This window comes from Notolepis coatsorum (genome assembly GCF_963971535.1).
Source record: "Notolepis coatsorum genome assembly, chromosome: 6".
In the NCBI taxonomy this organism is placed as follows: domain Eukaryota; kingdom Metazoa; phylum Chordata; class Actinopteri; order Aulopiformes; family Paralepididae; genus Notolepis; species Notolepis coatsorum.
The window spans coordinates 29,031,247-29,044,283 of record NC_140170.1 but is presented as its reverse complement, the minus strand read 5'-3'; the positions used below and the strand labels follow the sequence as shown (position 1 = coordinate 29,044,283).

At 47.4% G+C, this 13,037-nt stretch overlaps 1 protein-coding gene across 1 annotated transcript; it reads left to right on the top strand.

Annotated features, from left to right (window-relative positions):
- Positions 1 to 6,818: 6,818 nt before the first annotated feature.
- On the top strand, positions 6,819 to 10,048 carry LOC311229423 (E3 ubiquitin/ISG15 ligase TRIM25-like; the record flags this gene model as incomplete). The annotated part of the gene is made up of 2 exons (XM_084315506.1): positions 6,819 to 8,061; positions 10,014 to 10,048. The coding sequence occupies 2 exons, from the start codon at positions 6,819 to 6,821 to the stop codon at positions 10,046 to 10,048; spliced, it is 1,278 nt and encodes a 425-aa protein (XP_084171632.1).
- Positions 10,049 to 13,037: the final 2,989 nt, after the last annotated feature.

Genomic DNA, 13,037 nt, shown 5'->3' with positions numbered 1-13,037 from the left:
GATTTATACATACAGTAGAGTAGCCTAATCATTAAAACAATAATACTTCCACAGAGTTTTGTTAAGAGCCGATGGGCTTGTCTCTAATTATCTCAGATCACTTACTTGAGATATAACCCTTTGGCCGCTCGATATCCCCCAGCGAGGTGCTAAACTCGCCAAGTTCTCGAGTCAATTACTATTTCTGTCAAGTTTACTTCATAGTCACTGGTCTAGTTATATCCAGTTGATATGAAATGTAAGCATGAAGAGTTGTTAATCTCTTCTTGTTTGTAATAAACCGAATGTATGTCTAGGAGAACTCTTATATGCCTATAATAACAATAATATCATTATTATCATTGTTATCATCATTATCATCATTTTACGAAAGAACCCATATTAGCGTACTAACACGTAATCATTATTTGCAAGCTTGGTGATATTACTTCACCGTCTAATAAGTTTTACTACTGCCAATAGCATATATATATATATAATATATAACTTTAGCTGAACAGCATTAACCATCAATTGATTCAATCTGTACCATAGGACATAGTCACCTTAGAGGAAATCAGGGCGTCGGCCAGCATTGTGGCCCATTGCTGGCAGAAAGCAGTGCTCGAACTCAATGGATAATTATAAAAAAATCATTTTTATTTTGAAGGTTACAAAAGAGACTGTATTGGAAATGTCCAATCCAGTTAAAAATAATTATAAAAACAAAACATCTCGTCTCTAAAGATCGCAAAGGCCTAACACGGCTTGTGCCTGCCAAAGCAAAATCCTGCATCGCAACAACTCTGTAAAATCTGATCATCTGAAAAATCTGTCTCATAGCAAAAAAACTCTCTTTGTCATTTTGAGCAAAAGAGCAAATGAGCTAAAAAACTTTTGTCCGGGGGACTCTACTTTGAAAAATAGGCCGATTCCGTTCCTTACGGTATCGGCCGCTAGAAGAAAGTGTCTGCAAGCAAAATCTGAAAAAACTGAGCTCTCGAATTAGGAGCAGTCATTTTTATATCGATCCAGCATCATATTGCTATTGGTCTAAATACTGTGATGTCATTTTTACCATCCAATCAACACACAACACACATAGTAAGGATGGAGTCCTCCCCTTCTAGTCGTTACATCTACTGGAGAAGTAACAGATTACTTTCTTCTGGGAAAAACCCCATTACATCATTTAAACATGTATGCATGTCTGTTCTGCTTCCTCACTGCAAGGGTTAACTCCCTTACTACATGGGCCTCTCTCGTTCTGACAGTAAGAGAAGAAGACGAGGCAGACTGCCGTAATATACAGTACATAGCCTAACACATACATATACAGATATATACAGATATACATACATATACATGTACAATACAGTACTCATATACTTTAAACACTGATTGATCACACATCATATATGTATTTTGTAGTTTAAGGCCAGTTCTCTCTTCTGCTCTCATCTCTGTGCTCGTCTCGCTCGGAGCTGTCTCTCAAGGTCACATTCTTAAGGGTAACTCCCTTACTGCATGTTCTAGGAAAAGGCCCTGCAGTATTTCGATGGAAGAGAATGGCCTGTGTAGTGTACAATACATGAATACACTTCCTGCATGAATAGTCTTATACGCTTATATATATATATATATATATATATATATATATATATATATATATATATATATATATATATATATATATATATACAGATATATACAGATATATATACATACCTATCACATCTAGACGCATACAGTAACATATGCCTAGATTTAAAACAGATATATTTTTACACAAGTGGGAGGAAGAATATACAGACATTCCTCAAGATCATATATAATTAACATAAGAACAGGATGTCATAATAACCAGTGTCACTAGTTGGCTGTAACACTTCACAAGTTTTTAGAAAGGTGTAGTAGTGCCTTGCTCAAGGGCAGCTTGACTGTCCCCAGTTCACTTACCCAAGTTTCTTTAATAGTTGTCATACAGAAGTACAGAATACTTTTATACAAAATGCTTCTTACTGTTAGCAAGAAGTCAGAGTTGTTACACCCAGCAGTCAGAGTTGTAAATAGGGAGTCTGTGCCCCCTGTCCAGGATGTAAAACATGTAACTAGGGAGTCTGTGCCCCCTGTCCGGGATGTGCCTCAAATAGATCCGCTATCAACTCTATCTTTAATCTTTCAAAATGTTCAGTTGCTATCGCTATTAGCTCTATCTTCAATTTTTCAAAATGTACAGTTGCTATTGCATGCACTCATCTGTGTCTCACCACACACATGAGTGCATGCTTACCAACTGTCCGTCTGCAACACTACTATCACCGACATCTAAGAAGGGAGATCCCCCCTTGAACGGCCCTTCTAAGGTTTCTCTCCTCCACATTGCCTGTGGAGCTTTTTTTCCCTATTGTTAGGTTTTAGTGAGTTTTTCCTTACCTTCGCGTGGGGTATGTCTGGGAGTGCTTGCATTCTTTCATTTATTTGCATTCATCTAAAAAATGTTTGGACCCTATGGTGTTCTTGTTCTGTTCTTGACTTATTGTTATGTTGTCTTCTTGACTTGTTTAAAGAAGACCTGTACGGCCCATGGGGACATTAACGTGTGTTGTTGGGCCCTATAAATAAATTTGATTTGATTTATGATTTGATTTAACTAGGGAGTCTGTGCCCCCTTTCCGGGATGTAAAACATGTAACTAGGGAGTCTGTGCCCCCTGTCAGGATGTAAAACATGTAGCTAGGGAGTCTGTGCCCCCTGTCAGGATGTAAAACATGTAACTAGGGAGTCTGTGTCCCCTGTCAGGATGTAAAACATGTAACTAGGGAGTCTGTGCCCCCTGTCCTGGATGTAAAACATGTAACTAGGGAGTCTGTGCCCCCTGTCCAGGTTGTAAAACATGTAACTAGGGAGTCTGTGTCCCCTGTCCAGGATGTAAAACATGTAACTAGGGAGTCTGTGCCCCCTGTCCTGGATGTAAAACATGTAACTAGGGAGTCTGTGCCCCCTGTCAGGATGTAAAACATGTAACTAGGGAGTATGTGCCCCCTGTCAGGATGTAAAACATGTAACTAGGGAGTCTGTGCCCCCTGCCCAGGATGTAAAACATGTAACTAGGGAGTCTGTGCCCCCTGCCCAGGGTGTAAAACATGTAACTAGGGAGTCTGTGCCCCCTGTCCAGGATGTAAAACATGTAACTAGGGAGTCTGTGCCCCCTGCCCAGTTTGTAAAACATGTAACTAGGGAGTCTGTGCCCCCTGTCCGGGATGTAAAACATGTCACTAGGGAGTCTGTGCCCCCTGTCCAGGATGTAAAACATGTAACTAGGGAGTCTGTGCCCCCTGTCCGGGATGTAAAACATGTAACTAGGGAGTCTGTGCCCCCTGTCCAGGATGTAAAACATGTAACTAGGGAGTCTGTGCCCCCTGTCAGGATGTAAAACATGTAACTAGGGAGTCTGTGCCCCCTGTCCAGGATGTAAAACATGTAACTAGGGAGTCTGTGCCCCCTGTCCAGGATGTAAAACATGTAATTAGGGAGTCTGTGCCCCCTGTCCAGGATGTAAAACATGTAACTAGGGAGTCTGTGCCCCCTGTCCAGTATGTAAAACATGTAACTAGGGAGTCTGTGCCCCCTGTCCAGGATGTAAAACATGTAACTAGGGAGTCTGTGCCCCCTGTCCAGGATGTAAAACATGTAACTAGGGAGTCTGTGCCCCCTGTCCAGGATGTAAAACATGTAACTAGGGAGTCTGTGCCCCCTGTCCAGGATGTAAAACATGTAACTAGGGAGTCTGTGCCCCCTGTCTGGGATGTAAAACATGTAACTAGGGAGTCTGTGCCCCCTGTCCAGGATGTAAAACATGTAACTAGGGAGTCTGTGCCCCCTGTCCGGGATGTAAAACATGTAACTAGGGAGTCTGTGCCCCCTAGCCAGGATGTAAAACATGTAACTAGGGAGTATGTGCCCCCTGTCCAGGATGTAAAACATGTAACTAGGGAGTATGTGCCCCCTGTCCGGGATGTAAAACATGTAACTAGGGAGTCTGTGCCCCCTGTCCAGGATGTAAAACATGTAACTAGGGAGTCTGTGCCCCCTGTCCAGGATGTAAAACATGTAATTAGGGAGTCTGTGCCCCCTGTCCAGGATGTAAAACATGTAACTAGGGAGTCTGTGCCCCCTGTCCAGTATGTAAAACATGTAACTAGGGAGTCTGTGCCCCCTGTCCAGGATGTAAAACATGTAACTAGGGAGTCTGTGCCCCCTGTCCAGGATGTAAAACATGTAATTAGGGAGTCTGTGCCCCCTGTCCAGGATGTAAAACATGTAACTAGGGAGTCTGTGCCCCCTGTCAGGATGTAAAACATGTAACTAGGGAGTCTGTGCCCCCTGTCCAGTATGTAAAACATGTAACTAGGGAGTCTGTGCCCCTTGCCCAGGATGTAAAACATGTAACTAGGGAGTCTGTGCCCCCTGTCCAGGATGTAAAACATGTAACTAGGGAGTCTGTGCCCCCTGTCCAGGATGTAAAACATGTAACTAGGGAGTCTGTGCCCCCTGTCCGGGATGTAAAACATGTAACTAGGGAGTCTGTGCCCCCTGTCCAGGATGTAAAACATGTAACTAGGGAGTCTGTGCCCCCTGTCCAGGATGTAAAACATGTAACTAGGGAGTCTGTGCCCCCTGTCCAGGATGCAAAACATGTAACTAGGGAGTCTGTGCCCCCTGTCCGGGATGTAAAACATGTAACTAGGGAGTCTGTGCCCCCTGGCCAGGATGTAAAACATGTAACTAGGGAGTATGTGCCCCCTGTCCAGGATGTAAAACATGTAACTAGGGAGTATGTGCCCCCTGTCCGGGATGTAAAACATGTAACTAGGGAGTCTGTGCCCCCTGTCCAGGATGTAAAACATGTAACTAGGGAGTCTGTGCCCCCTGTCCGGGATGTAAAACATGTAACTAGGGAGTCTGTGCCCCCTGTCCGGGATGTAAAACATGTAACTAGGGAGTCTGTGCCCCCTGTCCAGGATGTAAAACATGTAACTGTCCGGGATGTAAAGCCATCTGCTGTTATTTCCTGCCACTGAAAAATATAATTTCAATAAAATAGCAAACACAAGAGTAAGTCCAAATAACTTCTTTATTTAAGTACAGTGTATAGGTACACACCCACACACACACACACACACACACACACACACACACACACACACACACACACACACACACACACACACACACACACACACACACACACACACACACACACACACACACACACACACACACACACACACACACACACACACACACACACACACACACACACACACACACACACACACACACACACACACACAGAGGAACAGAGGACCGATCATCACGTAATCGACAATAACACGTCTATCAGATGTTCCTCACTTTCTGACTAACAAATGAAATATGCAACATGACGCTGTTGCTGACATTTTAAGCTAAAATAATAGAAATAATATTAAATAATGTAGCTGCAGTATGTATGATAAACCAGTATGTACTGCAGCGTTTCCGTTAGCCGGTAATTACCGGTATTTGACCGGCAAAATCTGTTGAAGTCCGACATATTTAATCTCTCCGGTCTTAATGTCCGGTGAAAATAATTCCCTGAGTCTAAGCACAATTTGATTATTTGAATTGTATTAAAATAGGCTAAAATTAAATAGCCTATGCGATGAACGAAACGATCATTACATTTGTTTCCTCGTTGCTTCTAATAATGACAACGACGTTGTCAGCGAGAGCTTAGTGCTGGGTGTGCGAACTTTTGTGAAGCTGCAGAGCCGGAGCAGCAGCAGCACAATGCAGTATTCCAGCAGTACTCCAATTCAGCCATTTTCAGCCAATGTTGGGTGGGGGGCGCTGCTGTGCGGTTCCCAGAAAAGAGCCAATAACAGCTGAATCAGCTGCTCTGCAGCGCCATCTTTGCAAATAAGTCGTTGCGAGGTGGAGAGAGTCGTCACGCAAACCACGATAATGTTGCCGTCTCTCTGCTTTCTCAGTTCTTCGCTTGATATAATTAATACAAATGTCCAATATAACGGAATTCGTTAGCTCATAAAAATGTGATTATAACAGACTGCTGTTTAGTGTCGGACCGACTGCCCACATACGCGGTCTATTTTATTTCAAGTCAGCAGCAGCACGGAGTATCGAGGGACTTATTTTATTTGGAATATATTAATGACTGTATACGCAAAAGTAGCCTAGATTTAAGTAATAATATTATAAATCTACATGCCTTGAGGATGACATTCTTTATATAGCCTGCCTATCAATTGTTTTAAAGCTCAATAAACTATGACCGGAGTTAATCTCATTTGTCCGGTAGATTGAAATCTTGCAGGTCACGGAGACCGGCAACAATTTTTTCTAACGGAAACCCTGATGTACTGTATGATAAACCAGTATGTACTGTATGATAAACCAGTATGTACTGTATGATAAACCAGTATGTACTGTATGATAAACCAGTATGTACTGTAAACCAGTATGTACTGTATGATAAACCAGTATGTACTGTATGATAAACCAGTATGTACTGTAAACCAGTATGTACTGTATGATAAACCAGTATGTACTGTATGATAAACCAGTATGTACTGTATGATAAACCAGTATGTACTGTATGATAAACCAGTATGTACTGTATGATAAACCAGTATGTCTCCTGACCACAGGATCACGCTGCCGCCATGTTGGTCCCCGTCTTCACCCTGAAGTTGAAGCCCCTCCCACCCACACGATCAGAGTTCACTCTTCCTGAGAAAACAAAACTTAGAGTGTCGTTGTCTTTGTAGAATAAAATGGCGCAGCAAGTTCTGTACCGGGACCAGTTCTGCTGTTGTATCTGTCAGGATGTACTGAAGGATCCGGTAACTATTCCCTGTGGACACAGCTACTGTATGGGCTGTATTAAAGACTGCTGGGATCACGATGATCAGAGGGGGATCTACACATGTCCCCAGTGCAGGGAGACTTTTACTCCGAGGCCTGTTCTGAAGAAAAGCAACATGCTGGCTGAAGTGATAGAACAACTAATGAAGACAGGACTCCAAGCTGCTCCTCCTGATCACTGTTATGCTGGACCTGCAGATGTGACCTGTGATTTCTGCACTGGGAGAAAGCAGAAAGCCCTCAAGTCCTGCCTGGTATGTCTGACCTCTTTCTGTGAAACTCACCTCCAGCCTCATTATACTGTAGCTCCGTTAAAGCAACACAAGCTGGTCAAAGCCTCCACACGGCTTCAGGAGAAGTTGGAGAACACCTGCTCTCGTCAGCAGAAAGTCCAGGAGAGAGAGAAGCGACTCAAAGACGCCCAACAGGCTGTTGATTCTCTCAATCACTCTGCTGATAAAGCAGTGGAGGACAGTGAGAGAATGTTTACTGAGCTGATACGCTCCTTGGAGACGAGGCGCTCTGAGCTGAAGAAGGTCATCAGAGCCCGACAGAGGACCACAGTGACTCAGGCTGAAGAACTGCAGAAGATACTGGAGCAGGAGATAGCGGACCTGAGGAGGAGAGCCACTGAGCTGGAGCAGCTCTCACACACAGAGGACCACATCCACTTTCTACAGAGTCACCCCCCCCTCTCCAGTCCCAGTGAGTCTACAGACTTACCCAGCATCAGTGTCCTTCCTCTCCTGTACTTTGCAGATGTGACTGAGGTCGTGTCTGAGCTGAGAGACAAACTAGAGGACGTTCTGAAAGAGCAGTGGCCCAGAATATCAACAACAGTGAATGCAGTTAATGTTTTACTGCCACCAGAGCCCAAGACCAGAGCTGACTTCTTACAATATTCCTCTCAGATCACACTGGACCCAAACACAGCAAACACAGAACTGTCTTTGTCTAAGGGGAACAGAAAAGCAACAGTGATGCAGCAAGAGCAGTCATATCCTAATCACCCAGAAAGATTTATTGGATGTTCTCAGGTTCTGGGTACAGAAGGTCTGACTGGACGCTGTTACTGGGAGGTGGAGTGGAGTGGAGGGGTTTCTGTAGCAGCCTCCTACAAAGACATTAGTAGAACAGGCACCGGGGAGGACTGTGGATTTGGATTAAATTCCAAATCCTGGGCTTTATTGTGCACACAAAGAGATTACAGCTTCTTCCACAATAACAAGAGCATAACAGTACCGGGCCCCCAGTCCCCCAGAATAGGAGTGTACCTGGATCACAGGGCAGGTACTCTGTCCTTCTACAGCGTCTCTGACACAATGACCCTCCTGCACAGAGTCAACACCACATTCACTCAGCCTCTCTATCCTGGACTTTATGTATATTACTCTGGGAAGGCTGAGTTTTGTGAGCTGAAGTAGAGATCAGTGACATTCACAGCTCCTCTACCCAGGGGTTTGGATTTAAATTGATCTTGAAGATGCTGAGTTGTGAAAGATGAGGTCATTAGGAGTTACATTCACTCAGTCACTCTATCATTGTTCTGAGGGACACAGTTTATAGCCACCATCAAAGTTTGTTTGATTGGATATTTGCATATTCACATATTTGATTCCCATCTTCAATACCTCTGTTCCTTTGCATGTGGGGAAGTCAAACTCTTTATTTTCATACTCTGGGTAGGTTGGACAACAATATGCAACAATTGTATTTGTATTTGATCACCTTTGGTTATTTTGGTCATTACTGTGGGATTTGGGTCTGTCTCTTCGCTTAGGAAAAATGACCATTCTGTAGAAATCGTCGGAAAGGAGAGACGCACAATTTCTATCTTGCAACAACACCAAGTAGTGTGTAATTTATTATCTTTTTAGCACAAGTGACAGCTGTCAGATCTATGCCGTGCCAAACTCACAGCTCCTCGTCACCAAACATTTTATCAATGACATTCCACCAGCGCGTCTTCTCTAAGCCCAACCCCCAAAACCAACCTCATTAAAGTGACAGTGCCCCATCAATACATCAAAACAATCTAATGGTGAATTATGTCCATAGCACCCACTACATACGTCCCCCCAGAATTCATCATAACAAAAGAAGTCAATGAACAAGAGGGCGGAGAACTCTGCCATAACGGCTCCGCCTGACCCCTGTAGCGGCCGGCGCCGCTGTAGGGAAAACCTTAAGGGCCCTACGGCCACTCGGGCACAGGATAGGTGGCGAGGGGGTCTCGTGGGCCTTACTCGGAAGACGGGGCAAGGTAGGGGGTCGTCCCCGCCGTGGGGGCTGGGCCAGTCCAACAGGTTTGCCCAAGTCCACATGAACCGGTTTAAGGCGGTCTATGGAAATGTGTTCCAGCTTCCCGCCCATGTCCACAACAAAGTACTTGTCTCCAGCCTCCTGGACACGGAACGGACCGTCGTATGGAGGTTTCAAGGGGTCCCGGTGGGCATCGTGACGGATGAAAACATATTCCGCTGACTGCAGACTTGTAGGGACGTGCGACCGGGGAAGGCCGTGCTGTGAGGTGGGGACCGGCGTGAATACCTTAGCCTTCTCCAGAAGTGCTGTCCGCTGCTGGGCTACACACCAGGGGGCAGTAATGTTAGGGATGAAATCCCCTGGCACCCGCAGAGGCTGACCGTAAACCAGCTCAGCCGAGGAGGTCTGAAGGTCTTCCTTGGGGGCCGTCCTGAGACCAAACATGACCCACGGGAGCCAGTCGACCCAGCCGCTGTCAGTAAGGCTGGCCCGAAGTGCTGCTTTCATTGAGCGGTGAAAGCGCTCGCATAACCCATTGGGCTGCGGGTGGTATGACGTAGTCCGGTGTAGCTTCACGCGCAGGCTCTTGGCGACCGTGTTCCAGAGCTCGGACGTGAACTGTGGGCCCCGGTCTGAAGAGAGGTCGGCTGGAGTGCCAAACCGGGCGACCCAGGTTCCAATAAAGGCCCTGGCCACCTCGGCGGACGTCGTGCCTGACAGTGGAACTGCCTCTGGCCAACGGGTAGTCCTGTCTACCATAGTAAAGAGGTAACTGAAGCCGTGTGAGGGGGGCAGGGGGCCCACTAGGTCAACGTTCACATGGTCGAACCTCCTTTCAGGTACAGGGAAATGCTGCAGGGAGGCCTTGGTGTGACGGTACACTTTAGCGCGCTGGCACTCCAAACAGGAGTCAGCCCAGTCTCTTACATCTTTTCTAAGCCCAGGCCAGACAAACTTGGCGGACACTAGCCTCTGCGTAGGTTTCTTTCCCGGGTGGGAGAGGCCGTGAACAGCGTCATAAACACGCCGCCTCCATCCTGTGGGAATGATGGGGCGGGGCTGTCCCATAGAGACATCACACAGGAGTGTGGTGCCAGCGCTGTCAAAAACCACATCCTCCAACCGCAGGCTTGAGGTGGCTGACCTGAAATCTTGCACTTCAGGGTTGGTAGCCTGGTCCGCCGCCATACCGGTGTAATCCAGCCCCAAGTGGATGGCGCCCGCTACAGCCCGGGAGAGGCAGTCTGCGACAAGGTTTGCTTTACCTGCCACATGTTGAATGTCAGTAGTGAACTCTGAGACATAGGTAGAGGCCGAGGAGCTCCCGATCGAAGGTGCTATACCTCCGCTCGCTGGGGCTTAACTGGCGGCTGAAAAAAGCGAGCGGCTGGCAAGCCCCGCCTACCCACTGTTCAAACACTGCGCCCACGGCAAAATCTGAGTGGGCCTGGTGGTGATGGAGATTGGGGCCTTAAAGGAAGGATGTGCCAGCATGGTGGCGTTGGCCAGGGCAGCCTTTGCATCCAGAAAAGCTTTGTCTCTCTCTGCAGACCAGTCGACAGCATGTTTTGGCGCTTTACCCCTAAGGGCCTCATACAAAGGCTGCATAATCCGAGCTGCCTGGGGAATAAAGCGGTGATAAAAGTTGATCATTCCGAGAAACTCCTGCAGTGACCTAACCGTGGGCGGCCGGGGAAAATCCATCACCGCTTCCACCTTCATGGGAAGAGGGACCGCTCCCTCTTTAGTGACTCTGTGCCCCAGGAAGTCAATGGTCGACCGCCCAAACTGGCATTTGGCCGGGTTGATTATCAGTCCATGCTCATTTAGCCGCTCAAAAAGCATCCTGAGGTGGGACATGTGCTCAGCCTTAGAGGCGCTGGCTATGAGGATATCATCCAAGTATACAAAAATAAAATCCAAGTCTCGTAGCACAGAGTCCATAAGGCGCTGGAACGTCTGTGCAACGTTTTTGAGGCCGAATGGCATGCGCAGAAACTCAAATAGTCCAAATGGAGTTATGACTGCTGTTTTGGGGACGTCCAGCGGTTGGACGGGCACCTGATGATACCCACGCACAAGGTCCATCTTGGAAAACATTAATTTCTCTGAAAGGCGGGCAGAAAAGTCCTGAATGTGTGGGACTGGGTACCGGTCCGGCGTCGTAGCATCGTTGAGCCGGCGGTAATCCCCACACGGGCGCCACCCGCCTCCCGGCTTGGGGACAATGTGGAGGGGGGAGGCCCATGGGCTGTCAGAGCAACGGACAATGCAGAGGCGTTCCATGTTCTCGAACTCTGCCTTGGCAATGCTGAGCTTGACCGGGTCGAGGAGCCGATCCCGGGCATAGACCGGAGGGCCGGTCGTGGCGATATGATGTTCCACTCCATGCTTGGCTGTAGATGATGAGAACGTGGGCCGCGTGAGGCCAGGGAACTCGGCGAGAAGGTGTTGAAACTCATCTGCGGCGGAGAGCATGCTAGAGAGTCTGATGGAGTCTGCACCCCCAAGCGCACCAGCATAAGAGCAGAATGTAATGGCATCAATTAAGCGGCAATTTTTAACATCCACTAACAGTCCATAATCACACAAAAAATCAGCGCCTAGAAGAGGGACGGCTACATTAGCTGTGATAAAGTCCCAGCCAAACCGTTGGCCACTAAAACACATTTCAACATACCTGGTGCCGTATGTGTTGATGGGGGTGCCGTTGGCGGCCTCCATGGGGGGTCCGTGTCTGCCGGATAGGATGTCCACTCTAGAAGCCGGCAAGACGCTCCTCTGCGCGCCCGTGTCGCACATGAAACGCCGCCCGGAGATGGTGTCCTGGACAAACAGTAGCCTGCCAGCCTGACCGACGCTCATGGCCACTAACGAGCGCCGGCCCGGGCATTTCCCGGCCCACTGAAGCTGCACGGCGGGCGGCACTGCTTGGCTTTAGGTCCAAACCGTGCATGATAATAACACAGCCCCGCGTCCGCGTCACGCTGCTGGCGAGGGGCTGTCGCTGCGGCGGCGATATTCCAGTCTCCCGGCGGTGAAACAAAGGCTTGGGTTGGGAAAACTGCCGCTGCACAGTGCTGTTGACCAGCCAAGAAAAACATATCAGCCTCCTCGGCCAGAGCACGGCAATCGTCTATAGTGGTGTTGGCCAGAGCGGCCCGAACCGGAGAAGGCAGCTGACGCAGGAAAAGTTGCATGAAAAGGAAATCAGGCTTGTGCTCTCCCAATAAATCCAGCATCCTATCCATGAGCTCCGATGGCTTGCTATCACCGAGCCCTTGCAAAGAAAACAACCGGCTGGCCCGCTCGGTATCGGAAAGTTCGAATGTCTTTAACAGATGAGACTTGATCGTGAGATATTTATCTCGAGCCGGAGGGTTCTTGAGGAGGCTCACCACTCTGCTGGCTGTCGAACTTCCCAGGGCTGACACCACATAATAATGTCTTGTGGTATCCGCGGTAATCTCACGCAGCTCGAACTGTGCCTCCGTTTGCGCAAACCATGTCGAGGCTGACGACTCCCAGAACTCAGGTAATTTCAGTGAAACTGCGTTCGTAGACATGTTGCCGCGGAAGCGTCTTCAAAACTTATAACAGGGTCACCAATGTAGAAATCGTCGGAAAGGAGAGACGCACAATTTCTATCTTGCGACAACACCAAGTAGTGTGTCATTTATTATCTTTTTAGCACAAGTGACAGCTGTCAGATCTATGCCGTGCCAAACTCTCACAGCTCCTCGTCACCAAACATTTTATCAATGACATTCCACCAGCGCGTCTTCTCTAAGCGCAACCCCCAAAACCAACCTCATTAAAGTGACAGTGCCCCATCAATACATCAAAACAATCTAATGGTGAAT